General features: G+C 41.6%; 1 protein-coding gene across 5 annotated transcripts in view; it reads right to left on the reverse strand.

Moving 5' to 3' along the window:
• Positions 1 to 8,165: 8,165 nt before the first annotated feature.
• KCNIP1 (potassium voltage-gated channel interacting protein 1) overlaps positions 8,166 to 18,055 on the reverse strand; it is a 338,725-nt gene continuing 328,835 nt past the window's right edge. For 4 of the 5 annotated variants that reach the window (XM_077895567.1, XM_077895566.1, XM_077895568.1 and 1 more), the window contains 4 exons: positions 17,764 to 17,871; positions 13,224 to 13,328; positions 12,256 to 12,318; positions 8,166 to 9,030 (listed from right to left, as the gene is read on the reverse strand). In XM_077895567.1, coding sequence (XP_077751693.1) covers positions 8,983 to 9,030; positions 12,256 to 12,318; positions 13,224 to 13,328; positions 17,764 to 17,871 — 324 coding nt within the window. In that variant the 3' untranslated portion in view covers positions 8,166 to 8,982. Of the gene's footprint in view, positions 9,031 to 12,255; positions 12,319 to 12,626; positions 12,679 to 13,223; positions 13,329 to 17,763; positions 17,872 to 18,055 lie in introns of all 5 variants that reach the window. The other variant, XR_013378172.1, reaches the window with a different exon arrangement.

The raw sequence follows: 18,055 nt of genomic DNA on the forward strand, positions 1-18,055 counted from the left end.
GGCCAGGTCAGGAGCTCGCATGCAGGGATTTTTGTTGTGAAGATGAGATGAAAGAGCTTCCATTAGGCATTCAGAACGGTGTCTGGCCCGTCATAAGCACAGTAAAGGTAGTCACAGTCATTATCCTCATAAACTCTGTACCATTAATTGTTAATGACCTTGGTCATGTGATTTCACCTCCTTGAGCTCTTCCCATCCAGAAAATGGGGATATTATTTATAACCTTATCCCACAGGTTCGTTAGAATACTGCATGAGGCGCAGCACAGAAGGTGCTAGACATGTAGCAGGTGATCGTGAGCGGGGGGGGGGGGGGGGTCCTCTCCCTTCATGCCATCCCCTGGATGCTCAACAGATAGTCCCCTTTCATAGTTCCTTCTTAGTTCTCCAAAATGACTTAATTCTACTATGCTCTGGAGGCCGAATTCCTTCTTCCCAGGACACTTTAGTCTTTTCTCTTAAGGTCTTCAGCTGATTGGATGAAGCCCACCACATAGTGGAAAATTACCTGCGATACTCAAAGTCTACAGAATTCAATGTTTGTTGTTGTTTTTACGGAGGTAAGTGTTAAACACATCTACCAAATACTTTTATAACAACAACTAGAATGGAATTTGACCATGGTACCATGGCCTAGCCAAGTTAACAAAATGAATCATCACAGTGGGCTAATATTGATCACATATGGCATTCTCTCCTCTGTAGAATCCGTGAGAGTCCATCTTTCTCCACCTCTCTCCAAGCATGTATCTATTCTATGTTGGCATTAACAGTGAGGGGCTTTGGCCCCTTAGACTGGGCAGGGAGTGGGGGGTTTAGAAGATAGGCGGACTGGATACCCTTAGTTCACAATCCCCTGCCACAAAATCCTTGCCTCTCATCAGGCATTCTAGTCTGGGTAAGGGGCCTCGACTGGGCTTTGAGAGAAGAGGAGGAGAGATGGGACTGGATTTGGCAGCTTTCCTGGTGGGAATGGGAGTGATGCGATGTAGCTGGAGGAATTTGGCTGGGAATGAGCTGGCCAAATGAAACACCAGGGAAGGTAGGATGATGAGGATTACTAATGCAAAGTTCTTCTTGTGGGGGTTGGGGGAGGGGTCCCAGGTTGGTAGACAACCTATGAATGGTATTGGTGGTGTGCTCTGGGATTCCGGACCAAGTATTTTTTAACATCTTTAAGTCAACAGGGAATCAACCACACGTATTTAAAATGTATGATTTCATATACCTGATACATGTATGCACTAGTGAAACCATCGCACAATCAAGATAATAAACACAACCATCATTCTCAAAAGTCTCTTCTTGCCCCCTCGGTAATCTCTCTTACCCCTTCTCTCTGCACTGACCCTCCCCATCCCCAGGCAATCACTGATCTTCCTGTCACTATAGATCAGTTTGCATTTTCTAGAACTTTATATTAATGGGAACATACAATGTGTACCTTTTTTTTTTTTTGGTCTAGCTTCTTTCATCTGCATGATTTTGGGATTCTTTCATGTTGTGTGTGTCAAGAATTCATTCTTGTTTACTCCTGAGTTGTATTCCATTGTAGGGATAGGCCACGTTTGTTTATCCATTTACTTGTTGATGGATAGTTGGCATCAGCCTGCTCTATTACCACCACTTGCTAGTGGGGAAATGAGCTGGTAGAGTTTAGTGCAGAGGTTGCAAATTGGTGACCCCTGTGCCAAATGCATCTCCTATACTTGTTTGATTGGGTGTTTCTCCTGTCTTTCTGTCTAGTTGCCAGAATACAAAGGTTGGGGGATTTCACACGCAAGTCCAGATTTTCAACTTTACTTGAAGAATTGCTAGGTCAAATAACTGGGCCCACCCACATACCAGCAACATGACAACCATCCCTAGAGCTGTGACATAATTCCTTCCTTTACCCTGGGCGTGTATTCTCTGGGTTGCCACTAATTTCTTTAATTGCCTGGCTCCATATACTCATTGAACCTGGCAGTTTCAGGCTTAGCATTCAGTGCAGCAGTCAGAGAGTCCTGGGTTCAAACTTCTCTCTCACTTATTAGCTATTAGATTGTGGCCAAGCCACTTAAACTCTCTGAACTCCAGTTTCCTCATTAGTAAATGGCATTAATAATAGAAACAACCTTAGGGTAGCGAGAACTGAATGCATGTGAACTATTTAGCATGTAACAAGTGCTCAATAAATGATATTTAATATTCTTGTTATATTATGGTGGCAAAGTAGATGGCAGAGCAGTACAATGGATATGGCATTAGACTAGATTTCTGGTCCAAGCTCTGTAGCTTGGGGCTTTGGTTGCCCCATCTATTATAGGAAGTAGTGGGGGATCAGTTAGCATGTGTCAAGCTGCAAGTTGCAGAAAGTTCAATTCAAACAGTCTTAAATGAGGACACCTGGATAGCTCAGCGATTGAGCGTCTGCCTTCGGCTCAGAGCATGATCCTGGGAGCCAGGATCGAGTCCCACATCGGGCTCCCTGCATGGAGCCTGCTTCTCCCTCTGCCTATGTCTCTGCTTCTCTCTCTCCGTGTCTCTCATGAATAAATAAATAAATAAATAACATCTTTAAAAAACTGCCTTAAATAATAAAAAATTAATTTGTTGATGTATGCAGCACAAACCACTAGCGGTACATGTAGTTCAGGTGAAACTGGATTCAGCAGTTCAATGAAATCATGGAGTCCATTTGTTTCATCTCCCTGCCTTGTCTTGTCTTCTGTGGTATGATGTTCATCTATAGATTGGCTTCCCTGCAGGTTACAAAATATTTGCCTGTATGTTCTAGGGCTACGTGCTTATTCATTCATGTCCAGTAGGGAAGAGTGACATTGTTTTCCTTGTTTTCAGCAGTAACTCTAATAAAATTCATGCTGTTTGCATTGGCTTAGGTCTTAAGCTATCCCCGAACCAGTCCCTGTGGCCAGAGGCATGGGAGAAAATGATTGGTTTAGTATAGGTCAAGTGTTCCCTTCCAAAATGAGAGTGCAGTCACCTTCCCAGAGTCTTCTGGGTCTTCGAAAGTCCACTCAGTGGGGCTGGCTGCCCCTAGGGTTTTTCTCCGATCTTCAAGATTTGGATTTTTTTAGCCTCCAGGCTGTCACTGTACTGGAGTGCAGAGCTTGTGGAAGTCTGAGACTTAGATTGGGCTTTATTTTGATATGGAGGGACACACAGATTTCAGGTCCTCTAAGAAATCCATATGGGCATCTTTGCACATGTCCTTGGCATTATTCCTTATAGAGGAAGAGTAATTTGGCTTGAATTCATGGACTTGTTTTCATTGCTTTTTACTAATAGATTGCATGGCAGCTGCTTTCCAACACCGTCTGGTGTTTGTATATCATTAGAGCTTGTTTTAGGAATAGGTGGAGAATGGTCTTCATGTTCTCTAAGAAATGGAGCTGGGCATAGATTTTGGAGCCTGGCATGCTTTAAAGCCCATTTCCAGCTGTGTAGGCAAGTCCCTCAATGTCTTGGGGCATCATTTCTTTATCTGAAAAACAGGTGCCTAGAATTCCTACTTCACAGAGTTGTTGTGCAATTCAAGTATGATATCATCTGTAGACAACCTGGCACCAAACCATGGTCCCCAAAGCCTTCTGTACTTCCTCCTGGGAAATTCTTGGAGGGGCCTTACTGGCCTCTGCTCAGAGGATTACTCAGAGATGTGATGTTAGAGAACCACAGGATGGGTCGTGGAGGGATTCTGTATTTCTAGACATGGTTTCCATGTTGGAACAAGGGATAGATTCTTGAATGCCTGAGCAAGAAGTGATAGCAAGCTTAGAACCAGATTTTCTGTAAATGCCTAGTGATCCTTCCCATCCCTGGTCCACCTGAGATCATGTCCATATCAGTTCAGAGGGGCCATCCCTCCCTACCCTGTCTAGAGTTGCCTCCCTGACCAGCCCACTCACTCTCTACCATGTCACACTTGTATTTTCTTCATGCCACTTCACTGAAAACGTTTTATCTACTATTTACTCCTACGAGATACAAGGTTCATAAGAGCGGGATACATTATCTGTCCTGTTCAACATTTTAGTTAGGTTCCTCCAGAAGCCAACACTTCTGGGTGTTGGTGTCCAGTAGCTGATCTGGGAGGGGATCCCAGGAAGCAATGGTAAGAGAGTATAGGAAAGAAGAGAGGAAAGGGAAAGAGGTCAGTAGGGCTACACTGTTGAGCACAATACTGCTGTGAACTATTCAGTCTCAATCCTACTGGTGAAGTCTGGGAGACGGTATAGAAGTCACCCTGGAGTTCTTCCTATGGAAAGGAGATGGGTTTGGGATATTTATACACCAACTCTTGCCAGCCATTGGTTAAGGGCTGCTCCAGGGAAGTGTTCACTACGTGATACTTCTGGCCTGTCCTGCTCACAGGCAGAGTGCAGGCATCCTGACCAGGGTCTTTCTATGACAGAGTTATAGACAAAAGTTGCAGGCATTTCCAGGGGGCACAGTTGAGTGCAACTGTGTGGTAACAGTGAGTGTTAAGGGTGTCTGGGTACGACAGCCACACACACTGCTGCTTGGATGAATCCCCATCAGCAGGCATGATTATTGGCAAATGGTAACAAATGTGTTGGGTGATTCAGGAGGAGCAGGATCCCTCCAGGAGGACAGGTTGGAGTCGGGTGTTCTAAGCGGAGAGCCTAGTTTCTCCGATAGCTCAAATGCTGAGAGAGGCATGGATTCACAAAGCATGGGCCTCTCTTTGTTTCTGTGCTCTTTTGGAAACTGCTGTGTTTATTTTTCCCTTGTTCCTTTATTAAAAGCTTTTTGCTTGTTGGTTTTAGTATCACTCTTTTTAAATTAAGTTTTAAATTTTAATTCCAATGAATAACACAGATAGTGTTATTTTAGTTTCAGGTGTATGATATAGTGATTCAACAGTTGTGTGTACTAGTGCTTGTCATGGTAAGTGGACTCTTTAATTCCCATCACCTGTTTCACCCATCCCCCCACCCTCCCTTCTGGTGACCATCAGTTTGTTCTCTTGAGTCAAGAGTCTGTTTTTTGGCTTGTCTCTTTTTTTCTTTGTTCATTTGTTTTGTTTCTGAAGTTCCACATGTGAGTGAAATCATAATACTTGTCTTTTTCCAACTGACTTATTTTACTTAGCATGATACTTTCTAGCTCCATCCATGTTGTTGCAAATGGCAAGATTTTACTCTTTTTGATTGCCAAGTAATATTCTAATATATATAATCACATCTTTATCCATTCATCAATTGATGGACACTTGGGATGCTTCCATAATTTGGTTACTGTAAATAATGGTACTATAAACATAGGAGTGCATGTATCCTTTTGAATTAGTATTTTCATATTCTTTGGGTAAGTACCCAGTAGTGTGATTACTGGATTATAGGGTAGTTCTATTTTTAACTTTTTTGAAAAGATTTTCTTTATTTATTCATGAAAGACACAGAGAGAGAGGCAGAGACATAGGCAGAGAGAGAAGTGGGCTCCCTACAGGGAGCCCAATGCGGGACTTGATCCCAGGACCCCGGGATCATGCTTTGAGCCGAAAGCAGATGCTCAGAGCCACCCAGGCATCCCTCTATTTTTAACTTTTTGAGGTCCCTCAATACTGTTTTCCACAGTGGCTGCACCAGTTTGCATTCCCACCAAGAGTGCATGAGGGTTCCTTTTTCTCCACATCCTCGCCAACACGTTGTTTCTTGTATCTTTGATTTTAGCTGTTCTGATAGGTGTGAGGTGATATATCTCATTGTAGTTTTGATATGTATTTCCCTGATGATGAGTGATGTTAAGCATCTCTTCATGTGTCTGTTGGCCATCTGTATGTCTTCTTTGGAGAAATGTCTGTTCATGTCTTCTGCCCATTTTTAAATTGGATCATTTGTTTTTTATTAAAAAGATGAATGGAAAAAAAAGATGAATGGATACCTATATGTTTGTAATTGCTGCAATAGTTGCTCCCCACCCATAGCCCGAGGACAGACAACTTTCTTTCTGTTGATTATTCATCTCAGGACCAATTTTGAATCTTTCTTTCATCCTGATTTCTCTCTGAATACCTCCAGATACTGATTTTCCTCTTGGCATTCAGTGTTCAGGACTGAATTGGGTTTCTTGTGGCCTGGCCAGCACAGGAAGAAGAGTGCCAACCCTTCAACTTTTCTACATCAGGGGCTCTTAGCCCTGGGTGTGCACTGGAATCACCTGGACAGCTTTTAAAGCATAATGATGCTCAGGGCCCCACCTGTAGAGGTTCTTATTCAGCTAATCTGGGATAAGGCCCAGGCCTTTGGCACTTTAAAATTTTCCCCTTCTCTGATCCCCAAGCGATTCTGATAAGCAGCCAGAGTAGAGATACACTGGCCTAGACCTTTTTTTTTTTTTTTTTTTTTAAAGATTTATTTATTTACGATAGACATAGAGAGAGAGGCAGAGACATAGGAGGAGGGAGAAACAGGCTCCATTCCGGGACTGGCCTAGACCTTATATAAGGATCTAACACAGGCATCTGAAAAGGTCAGATGTATTCTAGCTTCAGGTCCAGCTTGCTCCAGCAACTCAGTGATCTAATTTAAGCTTTCAGTTTCCAGTGTGTTTTGTTTTAACGTCTCTGCCTTGTCTTCTGTGATTCTGGTTTATCTGCTCTTCAGTTACCAGATAACCCCTTAGAATTCCTAAATCACTACCAACATGTCCTTAGGACTGCATGCATCCCATTCATATCCAGTAGGAGAGAGACCAACTTTATCCTTTTGTTCCCAACACAAATCTTGTGATTCATGCTGTTTGGACTGGCTTAGGTATCAAGCCAATCACTGAACTAATCATTATGGTTAGAAGGATCGATGGTTCAGATCATGTGCTCCATTCATGGCATTGAGTGTGGTCAGTTCCCCCACCTTAGCTCTGAATGTACATTACAATCATCTGAGCAGGTTCTAAAGAATCCTGATGCCCAGGCCTCACTAGCAGAAATTCTACTTCAGTTGGTCTGAAGTGGGGCCCATGCACTGGCAATTTTTCAAAGTTCCCCAGGTGATTGTGATGTTCAGCCAAGGTAGAGAACCATGGCCTAGAAATTGTATAGCCTCATGATGCAGGTTCAGACCCCGCACATGGGAAGGTTCATAAATACAGATCCTCTGCTTGGGCCTAAGTGTGTGTGTGCTTTGCTAGGGGCTGGCCACATGTCTAGCAGTCCTAGATGACCACATGGCAGCACGCAGGAAGCCTGGAGAAACAGAGCTGCCTTCTCTAAAGTTTCCAACCATGAGAGGCAGCAGCCAATGGAGTATTTCATGAACCCATGACATGTTGTGGCCTGCTCTTGCTAGTGGTCCATGGGCACTTAAGGCTTTCCCCTTCACTGCATCTGTTTCCTCATCTGCTGTTTGGATTCAGAGAATATCCATGCCTCTTTGAACTGACTACAGATGAATGAGATTTGTGTGTGGTACCTTCATTGCCTTGGGGTGAGGGGAAACAGACTCTCCTAACAGGAAGGCTCTATGATAGAATGGGAAGAGTTTAATCTCTAATGGAGCTGTGATACCCTAGGCAGGTCCCCTCACCTCTGAGCTTCAGTGTCGAAACCAGGAAAATGAGGACTCTATCTCCTAGAATGTGCTACATAAACATGAAATGAGATGTATGTAAGACCCTAGTAGAGCACTTGGCACATACTAGGGGTTCAGTAAATTGATTTCCTTCCAAAAATGCCATGGTTAGCTCTTCATCTTTTTAATGTGATGTTAAATGAGGAATCTAAGACAGTGTCCAACATAAGTAGTAATTTGTTGTTTATAAGCTGAAGCCACTTGGTCAACCCTTGGACTCTAAGCTGCTCAGCAGAAGTTCCAGCCACCTCTTCATCTCTGTATCCCCAACCATACCATGAGGCTCCAGACTTTCTATACCAGAGGGTCTTGAGAGCAGTAATCTTGTTGGAAGGAAGGTATTGTGAAGGGTCTCCTCTCAAAGACATATTTGTTTATAGTCACAGTATTTGTATTTAAATGGGATGCTTGCTTGGGGGCAGTGGAGGAGGATACTCTGACTGGCACTGGGTCTGGCACACAGAGCAGGTATTAATAACTGGATGACAACTCAATGGACGAGCCTTCCCTTTTCACAGCTTACCTTTTCTGGTCAATGGAGTCATGGAAAAAATGAAGATTAACAGTATAAGAAATAGTTCTGTTTATTGATTAGAACATGGTATAAAATTACAGCAATTTGCAGGCATTCTGGGCTTTCTGGGAGGGGCATGCAGTGCTGGACTCTAGCAGGAGATGGACTGAGGGCATGGACCACTGGGCATTGGCTTTCTTCCTGGGCACATTAAGGGACTTGCATTACCAGCACAGATGTCAGTGTGAAAAAGAATTATTGGTTCTTGCCTCTGGAAACAAAAGATGTGGGCAGTTTGGGTCACCAGACAAGGCCATGCTTAAGAATTCAGTTTTATCCTACATATGTTAGGTGCTGGCTCTCCCAATCTAGTCATATACTGATTTGTATTGTTCTGTGTAATGCACATTCTTCCCATCAAAATAAGGGAAACAGGCACATTGGTTTGGGAGGCCATCAGAGGATGGTGTGCATTTGGCTCAGGTCATCTTGCTTCCAGATACATCAAGGTCTGCTGGACTTGGAGGTGGTGGGCTGGGGCACGCAAGCAGAAAAGTGTGCACTACTGTTTAAGCTCAAGCAGAGGGACCTTCCATGGGGCAGCAGCATGAAGAGATGAGCATGCTTCCAAAACAAACCCAATTTAATCTTCTCTCTCTGAAGAAGATGGAGAAGGAAGGGTTGGCAATCAGAGACTGAGCCACGCGATGCTGGGTTCCATAGAAAGTCTCCAGTGGAGAATTCTTCCAATTTGTAAAAGGTGTTTCTGTCCCAAGAGTTGGTGTGTAGAATCAGAACAAGGGCAGATCAATGTGTTAAGAGGTGGTTGTTCAGTACAATGTCTCTGAGAGCCAGATGGCTATGTCCACAATTACATGACATTTTGGAATAGTTGGAGGGACCTCATGATGTTGTCATCCTGGAAGGGGAAGAGGAGGGAAAGAGAGGATGGTTAGAACTCTTTGAGGTTCCTCCTTGAGAAGCTCTGTAATGGTGAGCATGTGGGTTTCCCATGCAGAAAGAACTCTGCAAGGGTATGAGAAATACAGGGTGTGTATGTGAAGTACAGGGTGTGTGTGTGAGGGGGTGGGGGGGCGCTAGAGTGTGAGCAACTCAAGGCAAGAAGCACCTTCTGTGGCCTTAAGAAATTTGTAAGAAATAAATTATCCAGTGAAGCACTATTACTTCTTTTAAGAAGTTCTGAGCAACTGCATTTTATCAAAGGATTTTTCTACATCCACTGAAATGATTGTGTTTTAAAAAATTCTATTATGTTATTAATTATATTGATTCTTGAATGTTAAACCAAACTAGCATTGCTGTAATAAACCTATTTGTTCATTTTTAAAAACCCATTACTAGATTTGATTTTTTTCGCATCTATGTCCAGAGGGAATATATTAGTCTGAACATTTTCTTATTTTGCAATGGCCTTGTCATGTTTTTATATTAGAGTTATGATAGCCTCATAAATCAAGTTGAGAAGTTTTTCCTCTTTTGCTTTTCTCTGAGTTTGTATGAGACTAATATCTTTTCTTCTTTGGAAAGAGTTTGAAAGAATTTACAGGGTAAGGGATCTATGTCTGCCATTTTCTTTACGGGAAAAATGTAAATTAGAGATTCAATTTCTTTAACATAGATAGGACTATTCAGATTTTCTATTTCTTTTTGTGTTAGTTTTGATAAATTATATTTGCAAGGAATTTGTAGATTTCTATGTTGTCAAATGTATTGAATAATTAACTATTCTCTTTATAATGTCTGTAAAACCTGTAGTGTTGTTACCCTTTCCATTCCTCATACTGATAGTTTGAGTTTTCTATCTCTTTCTCTTTTGTTTAAATCAGTCTTGCTAAGCACTTACCAATTTTATTAATTTTTGAAAAGAGGCAAATTTTGGTTTTGTTGATTTTTTTATTGTATGTCTCTATTATATATTCTCCATTTTACATTGTTCTATTGTATATTCTCTGAAAAATATTGAATATAGAAAATCTTCAAATGTTTAGCTATTAAGCAACATACTTTTAAGTTCATGAGGCAGAGAAGGAAATATTTTGAATTAAAATATACTGAAAATATGACATTAAAATCTGTGGGATCTAAAACAGTACTTAAAGGAAATTTTATACCTTTATGTGAACACATTGGAAAAGAATGGCTGAAAATAATGATCTAAATCTTCATCTTAAACAGCTAGAAAGAAAACCCAAACAATTAAATTAAAATTTAACAGAAGGAAGAAAATAATTTAGAGCACAAATGATGAAACAGAAAGCAGATGTATAATAGGAGAAAAAAAGAAAGACAAAAGTTGACTCTGGGTATCTGAAATCTTTTAAAAGTTGCTAGAACTTTTAAAGTAAGTCTATGGGTTCTGGAGTCACGCTGTCCAGAATTCAAATCCCAGATCTGTCATTTATAGCTGAGTGACCTTAGGCCAGTTATTGAATCCCTCTGTGCCTCAGTTTCTTTACGTGTAAAATAGCATCAATCATAGTATCTACCTAAAGGTGGGTTGCGAGCAAAAAATAAGTGAATTAATGAATAGCTATAGAGGTTGCTAATGTGAGAAACTAAACAAATTTAAAAAACTTCGCTCACCTGTGAAGCAAAGGCAAAAAGGCAAACCGAAGTAGGGCATAGAATTTAAAATTATAATGATGGAGTTCAGGTTCCATCTCTGTCACCTACTCTGCCTTAGCCATTTCTCTTAACTTTGCAATCTTAGGTTACTCTTCTTTGAAATGGGCATGATCAATACTCCTGGGTCACCTGGTTCCTGAGGATTAACATGTTGAAATATTTCTAGCCTTGTTGGTAAATAACTGCTGACCTGAGCCTTCTACCCAGCATCTTTCCCTCTGTCTATCTGGTAATTGGCCCAGGACCCCTGGAGCACCCAAAGGTCCATTGGCTAACAGGTTGGCAAGCTTAGAAGGGTTCCTCTAGGGCACTGCCCCATGGCATTTGTCAACATCAGTTAAGAGTGGTCGATTCTCAGTCTACTCTCATTTTTTTTTAATTTTTAAAATTTTTTATTTATTTATGATAGTCAGAGAGAGAGAGAGAAAGAGGCAGAGACACAGGCAGAGGGAGAAGCAGGCTCCATGCACCGGGAGCCTGATGTGGGATTCGATCCTGGGTCTCCACGATGGCGCCCTGGGCCAAAGGCAGGCGCCAAACCGCTGCGCCACCCAGGGATCCCTCTACTCTCATTATTAAATATGTTGAATATCACCCTGGATATAGTGCCACCACCTCTCAGGGCTGTTAGTGAAGTTTATACATACACCTGAAACTTGGTAGGTGCTCAGTATATGTTGATAACTTCTCTCTGGTTTTGTGCATCTCCTTTTCTTATGGGTAAATTCGGAGTAACTGTGTACTTTTCTGAAATAAGGTGGGGATAGAAATGCATTTTTCTAAAGTAGATAAAAGTAACTATTTCCAATTGAGTTTCTGGCAGAGACTCTGGGCTAGTCTAGCCTTAAAATGAGTGAAAATGTGGTCCAAGGACCTGCAGCACCAGTATGACTGAGGAGAGTGTTAGAAAAGTAGCCCCTCAAACTCCCTTCCAGACCTATTGAATTAGAATCTACATTTTAACCAGGTCTTTAAGAAGGTTGGTTTGCCCATTAAAGTTTTAGAAGTATTGATCTCCAGGGCCATTTGTGTTAAAACAAAGATTTCTACAGCCTCTCCCCACCCCGCCCTGCCCCATCTAGTGTTCATTTTCAGTATCACTGGGGAATTCTTGGGCACACTATGGCTTGAGATTCACAGCCTTAGATTTTTTTCCTCAGTTACTCCCTTGTAGTCTAAGGAGCGGAAGCAGGTTAAAAAACGAGTATTGCTTAACTGGGAAGTCTTTGGTTTCACAGAGACCCCCTCTGGGCTTCCACATCCCCTCCCCCCCAGTCCTTCTCAGGCTGTCTGGCTCAGGCTGTGTTTACCCAAGACCAACCACAGGCCAGTTGGAGGAGTGGAGATTGTTGGGATTCTGAGTTGCTCTTGGTGGAGTTGGTGGTGAAGGCTCTGACCTGAGGTCACAGGTTTCTCATTCTCTCCCTTCTGCAGACCCCAAGCCCCCAGATTTCCTTTCCCAGATCTAGAGGTTTTATGCTCTGAGGTCTCTCCTTACCTCTTGGCAGGATTCAAGAAATTCGTCTAAAGTCACGATGCCATCTTTATTTTTATCCATTTTCTGGAAGACACAACAGGAAGCACTTTAACAAACCTGGTAATCTGCATTCCAAAACTTTCGCTTTGTTAACCACCTTTGCCCCGAGAATTAAAGTGGTCTTCTACTGGCCAGACAACCCCACCCAGGCCCTGGTTATAGCACTTTGACTCCCATGAACTTCCTTAAAATGGAAAGACTTGCTCCAGACTCTCATCACTGGATTATTCTGCTGACACCTAACATGTCTTCCCCAGACTCTCTCCCAGCCTGTCCACCTGGCAGAGAGAACACTGCACATGAGAGGTTCGACTTCGGTCTCTGTCACTTACTGTGTGACCTTGAGTGAGTCTTTAAGCCTCTCTGAGCCTCTGCTTTTCCCATCTGCAAAGTGAGAGGATTAGACTAGAATGAGCTCGGACATTCTTCAAAACCCTACCACTAGCCTTATTATTATTATTATTATTTTTTTTTACTAAAACATCACTATAGTCATGCCACTCTTCTACTTGTGGAGTAACAGTAGTCACCCAAGCAAGGCTAAACCTCTTCAATTAAAGATCTCAATTCAACCCACCTTTGTTTCCAACCTTATTTCCCATCACTCTCCGGACATAAAACCTTAACAACTACATAAACATGCTTAATGGCATCTTTTCTGGCTACTCTGCTCCACTAAGGATTTTTATGGAACTTAGAGGCTATACCGTAGTATTTATACTTCATAATATACTTCCCTGTTCTATTCTATAGTAAATACTTGCTTACTTAATGAGATCATCTCTTACTTGAGGTCAGCACATCTTGTGATTCTTTTCTGTTTTCTACTATGCTTAGAACAGAGTTGGACAGAACCACTTGTTCAGATGCTTGTGGATTGACTGGTCTAAATTGGGCTTAAAGCTCACACACATTGTGTGGGCACTTACCTGGAAGAAGACATCTACATGCTGCCTTGGAGTGTCTTCTTTGAGCACAGGGTATGTGTATTTCCCCATCATGTCATAGATGGCTTTGACAATGTCCATCATTTCCTGGAGAGACGATATGGAAGTACAAAGTGGGAACCATGAAGTCAAGCTCTTTTTAGGTGACAGTTTGAGGCTCCCTGTCACCTTTGTGAATGAAGGCAATTAAAAGGACTCTCTTCAGCTGATGAGAGGAAGTTAGAAAGCAAGCTGAAGGGGCTATATTCTGGGAGCCTCCTCCTAGAGAGAGGGCAATGGAAAATTGTCTTTGCCTTCAAAAGCTGTTGGGTTAGTTACCTTTTCTTGAGCATTATCCTCAGTGAGGGGTTATGTGTGGGATTGGGGTGAATATGTTTGTGTACTGATTTGCCCACACCCCATTTTTGGAAGACTCTCTCCCTACTCCACAATTCCTTTGAATGATTGGGTGGGTGGCTGTGTTTGTACTGGGTGACTTGTCCCTGTGATCACAGCTAACTGGAACAAAGGTGGACATCTGACTGAAGCTGAGCTACTCTGTTTTTCTCTCTTGAGAAGCTTAAGTGATGAGGTGCAGAAACTGTAATCAGGAGTGATAGAACCCTGGAGCTCAAAAGTCAAGTGGATTTAGGACCAGAGTCGGTGCCACAGGCAAGCCATTTCCAGGTTTTAGCTGAGGTTGAGTGAGAGCAGACACCTAAAAGTTCTGCAGAAGAGTAGAACTTCTGTGAAGAGTAGAATGAAGCAAATACACAAGAAAGTAGAGGAGATGGGAAAAATGCAGGGAGAAAGAGAGAGAGAAGAGAGGAAAGTAGTAGAGGCAGGAGAAGAGAGTTAGGGATTGGGGAGACACAGAAATCTTCCCATGAGAACATGCAAGGGCACTTGCACACACACATACACTTACACACACTCTCTCACACACATATACATACTCACATACACTCAGGCTTTCGGAGAAAAACAAATGAAGAAGAAAAACAGTTACAAAGACTGAGAGAATCCCTAGAGGGACAGTATTTCAGAATGGTTACCCTATAAACTAAAACCTCCTCTTGTACCTCCCCACCCCTATGTTGCTAGCAATTTGTGTCATTCCTGCAGAGGAGAGTGTGACCATCTTGATCTCAGCAATGCTGGAGGATGGGGAGGGAAGAGAGAGGAAAGAAGAGGTGGTGGTGGCGGGAGGAACAGAGAGAGAGAGAGAGAGATTGGAAGCTAACAACCTTCTAACTTCAATGGGGATTACACATATTCCATCAGGCTAACTGTATTTTTATAGGAAACCTCTCAACTTAGGCTAGTCTGTGTTGATGATTTTTTACCTTTAACCAAAAGACTACTTTCTATAGAGTCATTCTTGTTTGATGGCCTGATAGATGGTACAAATCCCATCATGTTTTCTTTCATCTTTCAATGCTTCCCGATACAGAATAAGTGATTATTAAATACTTCTTAAAAGAGTTCTGATTCTTAGTTTATAGCTATTTCCTCAAGAGTTTGTGAGGACCTATGCTCAATCCTAAGGTCCCTGCATGGGAGGGAGCCAAGTAACTGTTGAGTGGCTCTGTGATGTTCTGATCACACTGGCCAAGCATAGTATTCCACGGCCCCTCCTTGGAATGCAAGCAAGAGGGCACAGGAGGACGGCCTTGTCTTTGAGATCTATGGAGACCCAGGAGACAGCCTCTATCCCGGGTTCCTTGTCTGCTACTCCTGGTTCCATGTGCTTATTTTATTGTTTTTGATTCATTTATAACCTATCAATAGTTTTAGACTTACACAAAATTGCAAGAATAGAACAGATGTTCATGTATGTATACTTTTGACCCAGCTTCACCTAACTTGCCAAAGCACAGCACAATGCTCAAACCCAGAGAATTAACAATGCTACCACAGTGCTATAGTGCTATTAACACAACTATGGGGCTTATTCACATATCATTAGATTTCTCCCTGGTGTCTTTTTTATGGTTAAGGATCCCTCATCTATCTAGTTGTTGTGTCTCAATCTCCTCTAAACTGTGATGGTTTCTCACTCTTTGTCTTCAAGACCAAAACACTTCTGATATGAGTACTAGTCAGTTATTTTGTAGAATGTCCCTGTTTGGGTTAGTCCCTGGTTTTCTTATGATAAGATTGAAATTACGCATTTTTTATGAGAATACTATAGCAGTGATACTATATCCTTCTTGGTGCATCATGTCAAAGAGGTATATGGAGTTGATATAATCTTATTAATGTTGATATTAACCTTGATCACTTGATTAAGGTGGTGGCTGCCAAATTCCTCCACTGATTTTAGCATCTTTCAGTGGATCTTGCCTGCAAAAATTATTACTGTGGTATTTGTCTAATGCTGACTTTGTATTTCCTTTATTCATTCTTTATTTATTAATTGGAATTCTCCTTTAAGGAAGAGTTGTCCCTTGTCCCTCATTTATCTGTGAATTCAATTATTCATTTGAATATATATTTATTATTTATTTGAACACATATTATTTAAATATATATAATCTATAATTATATATATTTAATTTAGTAGGGACTCAGGCATGTTTATTTCATCGCTTATAATCTAATATTAGCATTTTTAATTTTGCTCCTCAAATTGTTCTGGTTTTGGTGACTGGGAACTCCTTCAACTGATTCCACATATCATCCTTTCCCCTCCCTCCCTCCTTTCTTCCCTTCCCTTCCCTTCCCTTCCCTTCCCTTCCCTTCCCTTCCCTTCCCTTTCCTTTCCTTTCCTTTCCTTCCTTCCTTCCTTTTTAAAGCACTCCAATACTTTATAGCACTACAAGGTACTCCAGGCTCATCTTCTGTTTTCTTGTTCTCAGTCCTGGTATCACCCAATTCTCCAAGGAGACTGGGTCCTTTAATTGGAGAATGGTGTTCAGAAACCAAGGTCTGGGTGCAAGATACCCTCATTGCTAGTGGGCATCATTGCTTTTAGGCCCTCCCAACAAACAGAACTAGGAAATACATGTCTCTATCCATGTGTTTCTTTTAAAATGTGGGCTTCATAAGTCCTTCACATCCACATTATCAAACGTTTCTTTCCTGAGTATCTTTTATAAGAGAGGGGACTTAAAGACCAATTTTGATTGCTCTCTCAGGACTTTTGTTGCCTATAATTTGGAAGAGATTATCTCCAAATGATTGCCAGGGGGAAGTTCCAGCTAGCTATATTTTCTAAGAAGCTACTTATCCACATTTTCTTTTTATTTTAAAGGGTACTTTATTAAGGCTACCATCTAGAGAGATCTATGGGTATAAATGGGGACCATTTTGTCTAGTCTGCAGATAAGAAAGAGGGAGCCAGGGTTAGTGAGATTATTCAGTGATGAAATTATGGCTGCACAAAGGTTGAAGACTGTGTTATAAGTCCTACTTTAGGGTCCTTTCTTTATATTTTTGTAAAGTAGTATTGGAATATTTTGGAGTATCATATATTTGAATAGGTATAGAAGCATTAAATTATTTGCAAAATTGAGATAATATTATACATACTATTTTATAAGGTGATTTTTGTGTAATCACCTTGTGTAATGTAATGTGTCAGATGAATTTTTATATCTTCTCACTTTTGTATGACCTTAAATGGCCACCTGCTATTCCTTTACATGCATTTACTGGAATTCATTGAACATATCTGTTATTAGTGGATATTAGGGTCTTCACACTCAAGGGATCATCTACCACTTTATTTGCAGCATCTAGAACATCTAATAAGCCCTCAAGTATATGTTGAGTAAATACTTGACTGAATGAACATTATAGAGAAGCTTGCAAGATTGAAGTGAGAATTGGAGATGATATTTGTAGCTCTAGGCACTGCACCTGGCACATAGAAGCTCAGGGAGTGGGATGTTGCAGGATGCTATGTCCAAGCTACAAATGAGATACTAAGACACAATGGATATCAAAGAGAGTTTTGAGATATACCTTTGAGTATTTCACTGTCTAGATACCACATGTACTTTGAGGCTGTAAAAGTGTTAAGCAGTGAAGATTCAGAAATCGTTTGTCATGTCTTTAGAGATTGTCATACCTGCCATCATCCCTTCTGTGGTTTTATTAGAAGGCAAAACAGATTGTGGCCAATATGATCCTATTGTAGTCTCCTCTTCCTCAGAAATCTCCCCTCTCTCTTCTAGACCTTGCTTTCAATTGTACCATTCCAACATTTAGCTTTAGGTTGTGGCTGTTAACCTGCTAAATGTGAGTTCCCCTGGGAAAAGTAACTCCACACTAAAATCACTGACACCCCTTTTGGAATGTGGATTGAATACATGTGACTCAGTAATAATGAATCTGCTTAATCCTTTCTTGAGTACTTGGGAACTGTGCAGGGTGGAACAATAGGGGGAGGTCAAGGTGACCTTCACCAGGAATCAGCTCTGTTAGCCCCAAAGCAGGTCCTTGCTCATTCAGACAATTTCACCCTCATGACTGAGGCTGCTTTCTATTAGATGCCTTCATTGTAGTTCTTTCATGCCCCTAGCCTCAGCTCACTTACCTCTTTGTTTATGTATCCATCTTTATTGATGTCATACAAATTAAATGTCCACCTTAGCTTCTCATGGACGGTTCCTCTCAGTAAAATTGACAGAGCAGTTACAAAGTCCTGACAAGTGGAAGAGGCATAAATGACATTAACCACCAAGCCATGGGGTGGGTGGAACCTCTGTCTTTGGATCAGACTCTATGACTGCTTTCACTGAATTATATCTCCCATGTCCTCTGTCCTCTGAAGGATGTGGTCAACCTCAGGGAAAGTACCTCCTCTTTCATTCCTTACCCTGCCACAT

This window comes from Canis aureus, chromosome 4, assembly GCF_053574225.1.
Source record: "Canis aureus isolate CA01 chromosome 4, VMU_Caureus_v.1.0, whole genome shotgun sequence".
Classification (NCBI taxonomy): Eukaryota; Metazoa; Chordata; class Mammalia; order Carnivora; family Canidae; genus Canis; species Canis aureus.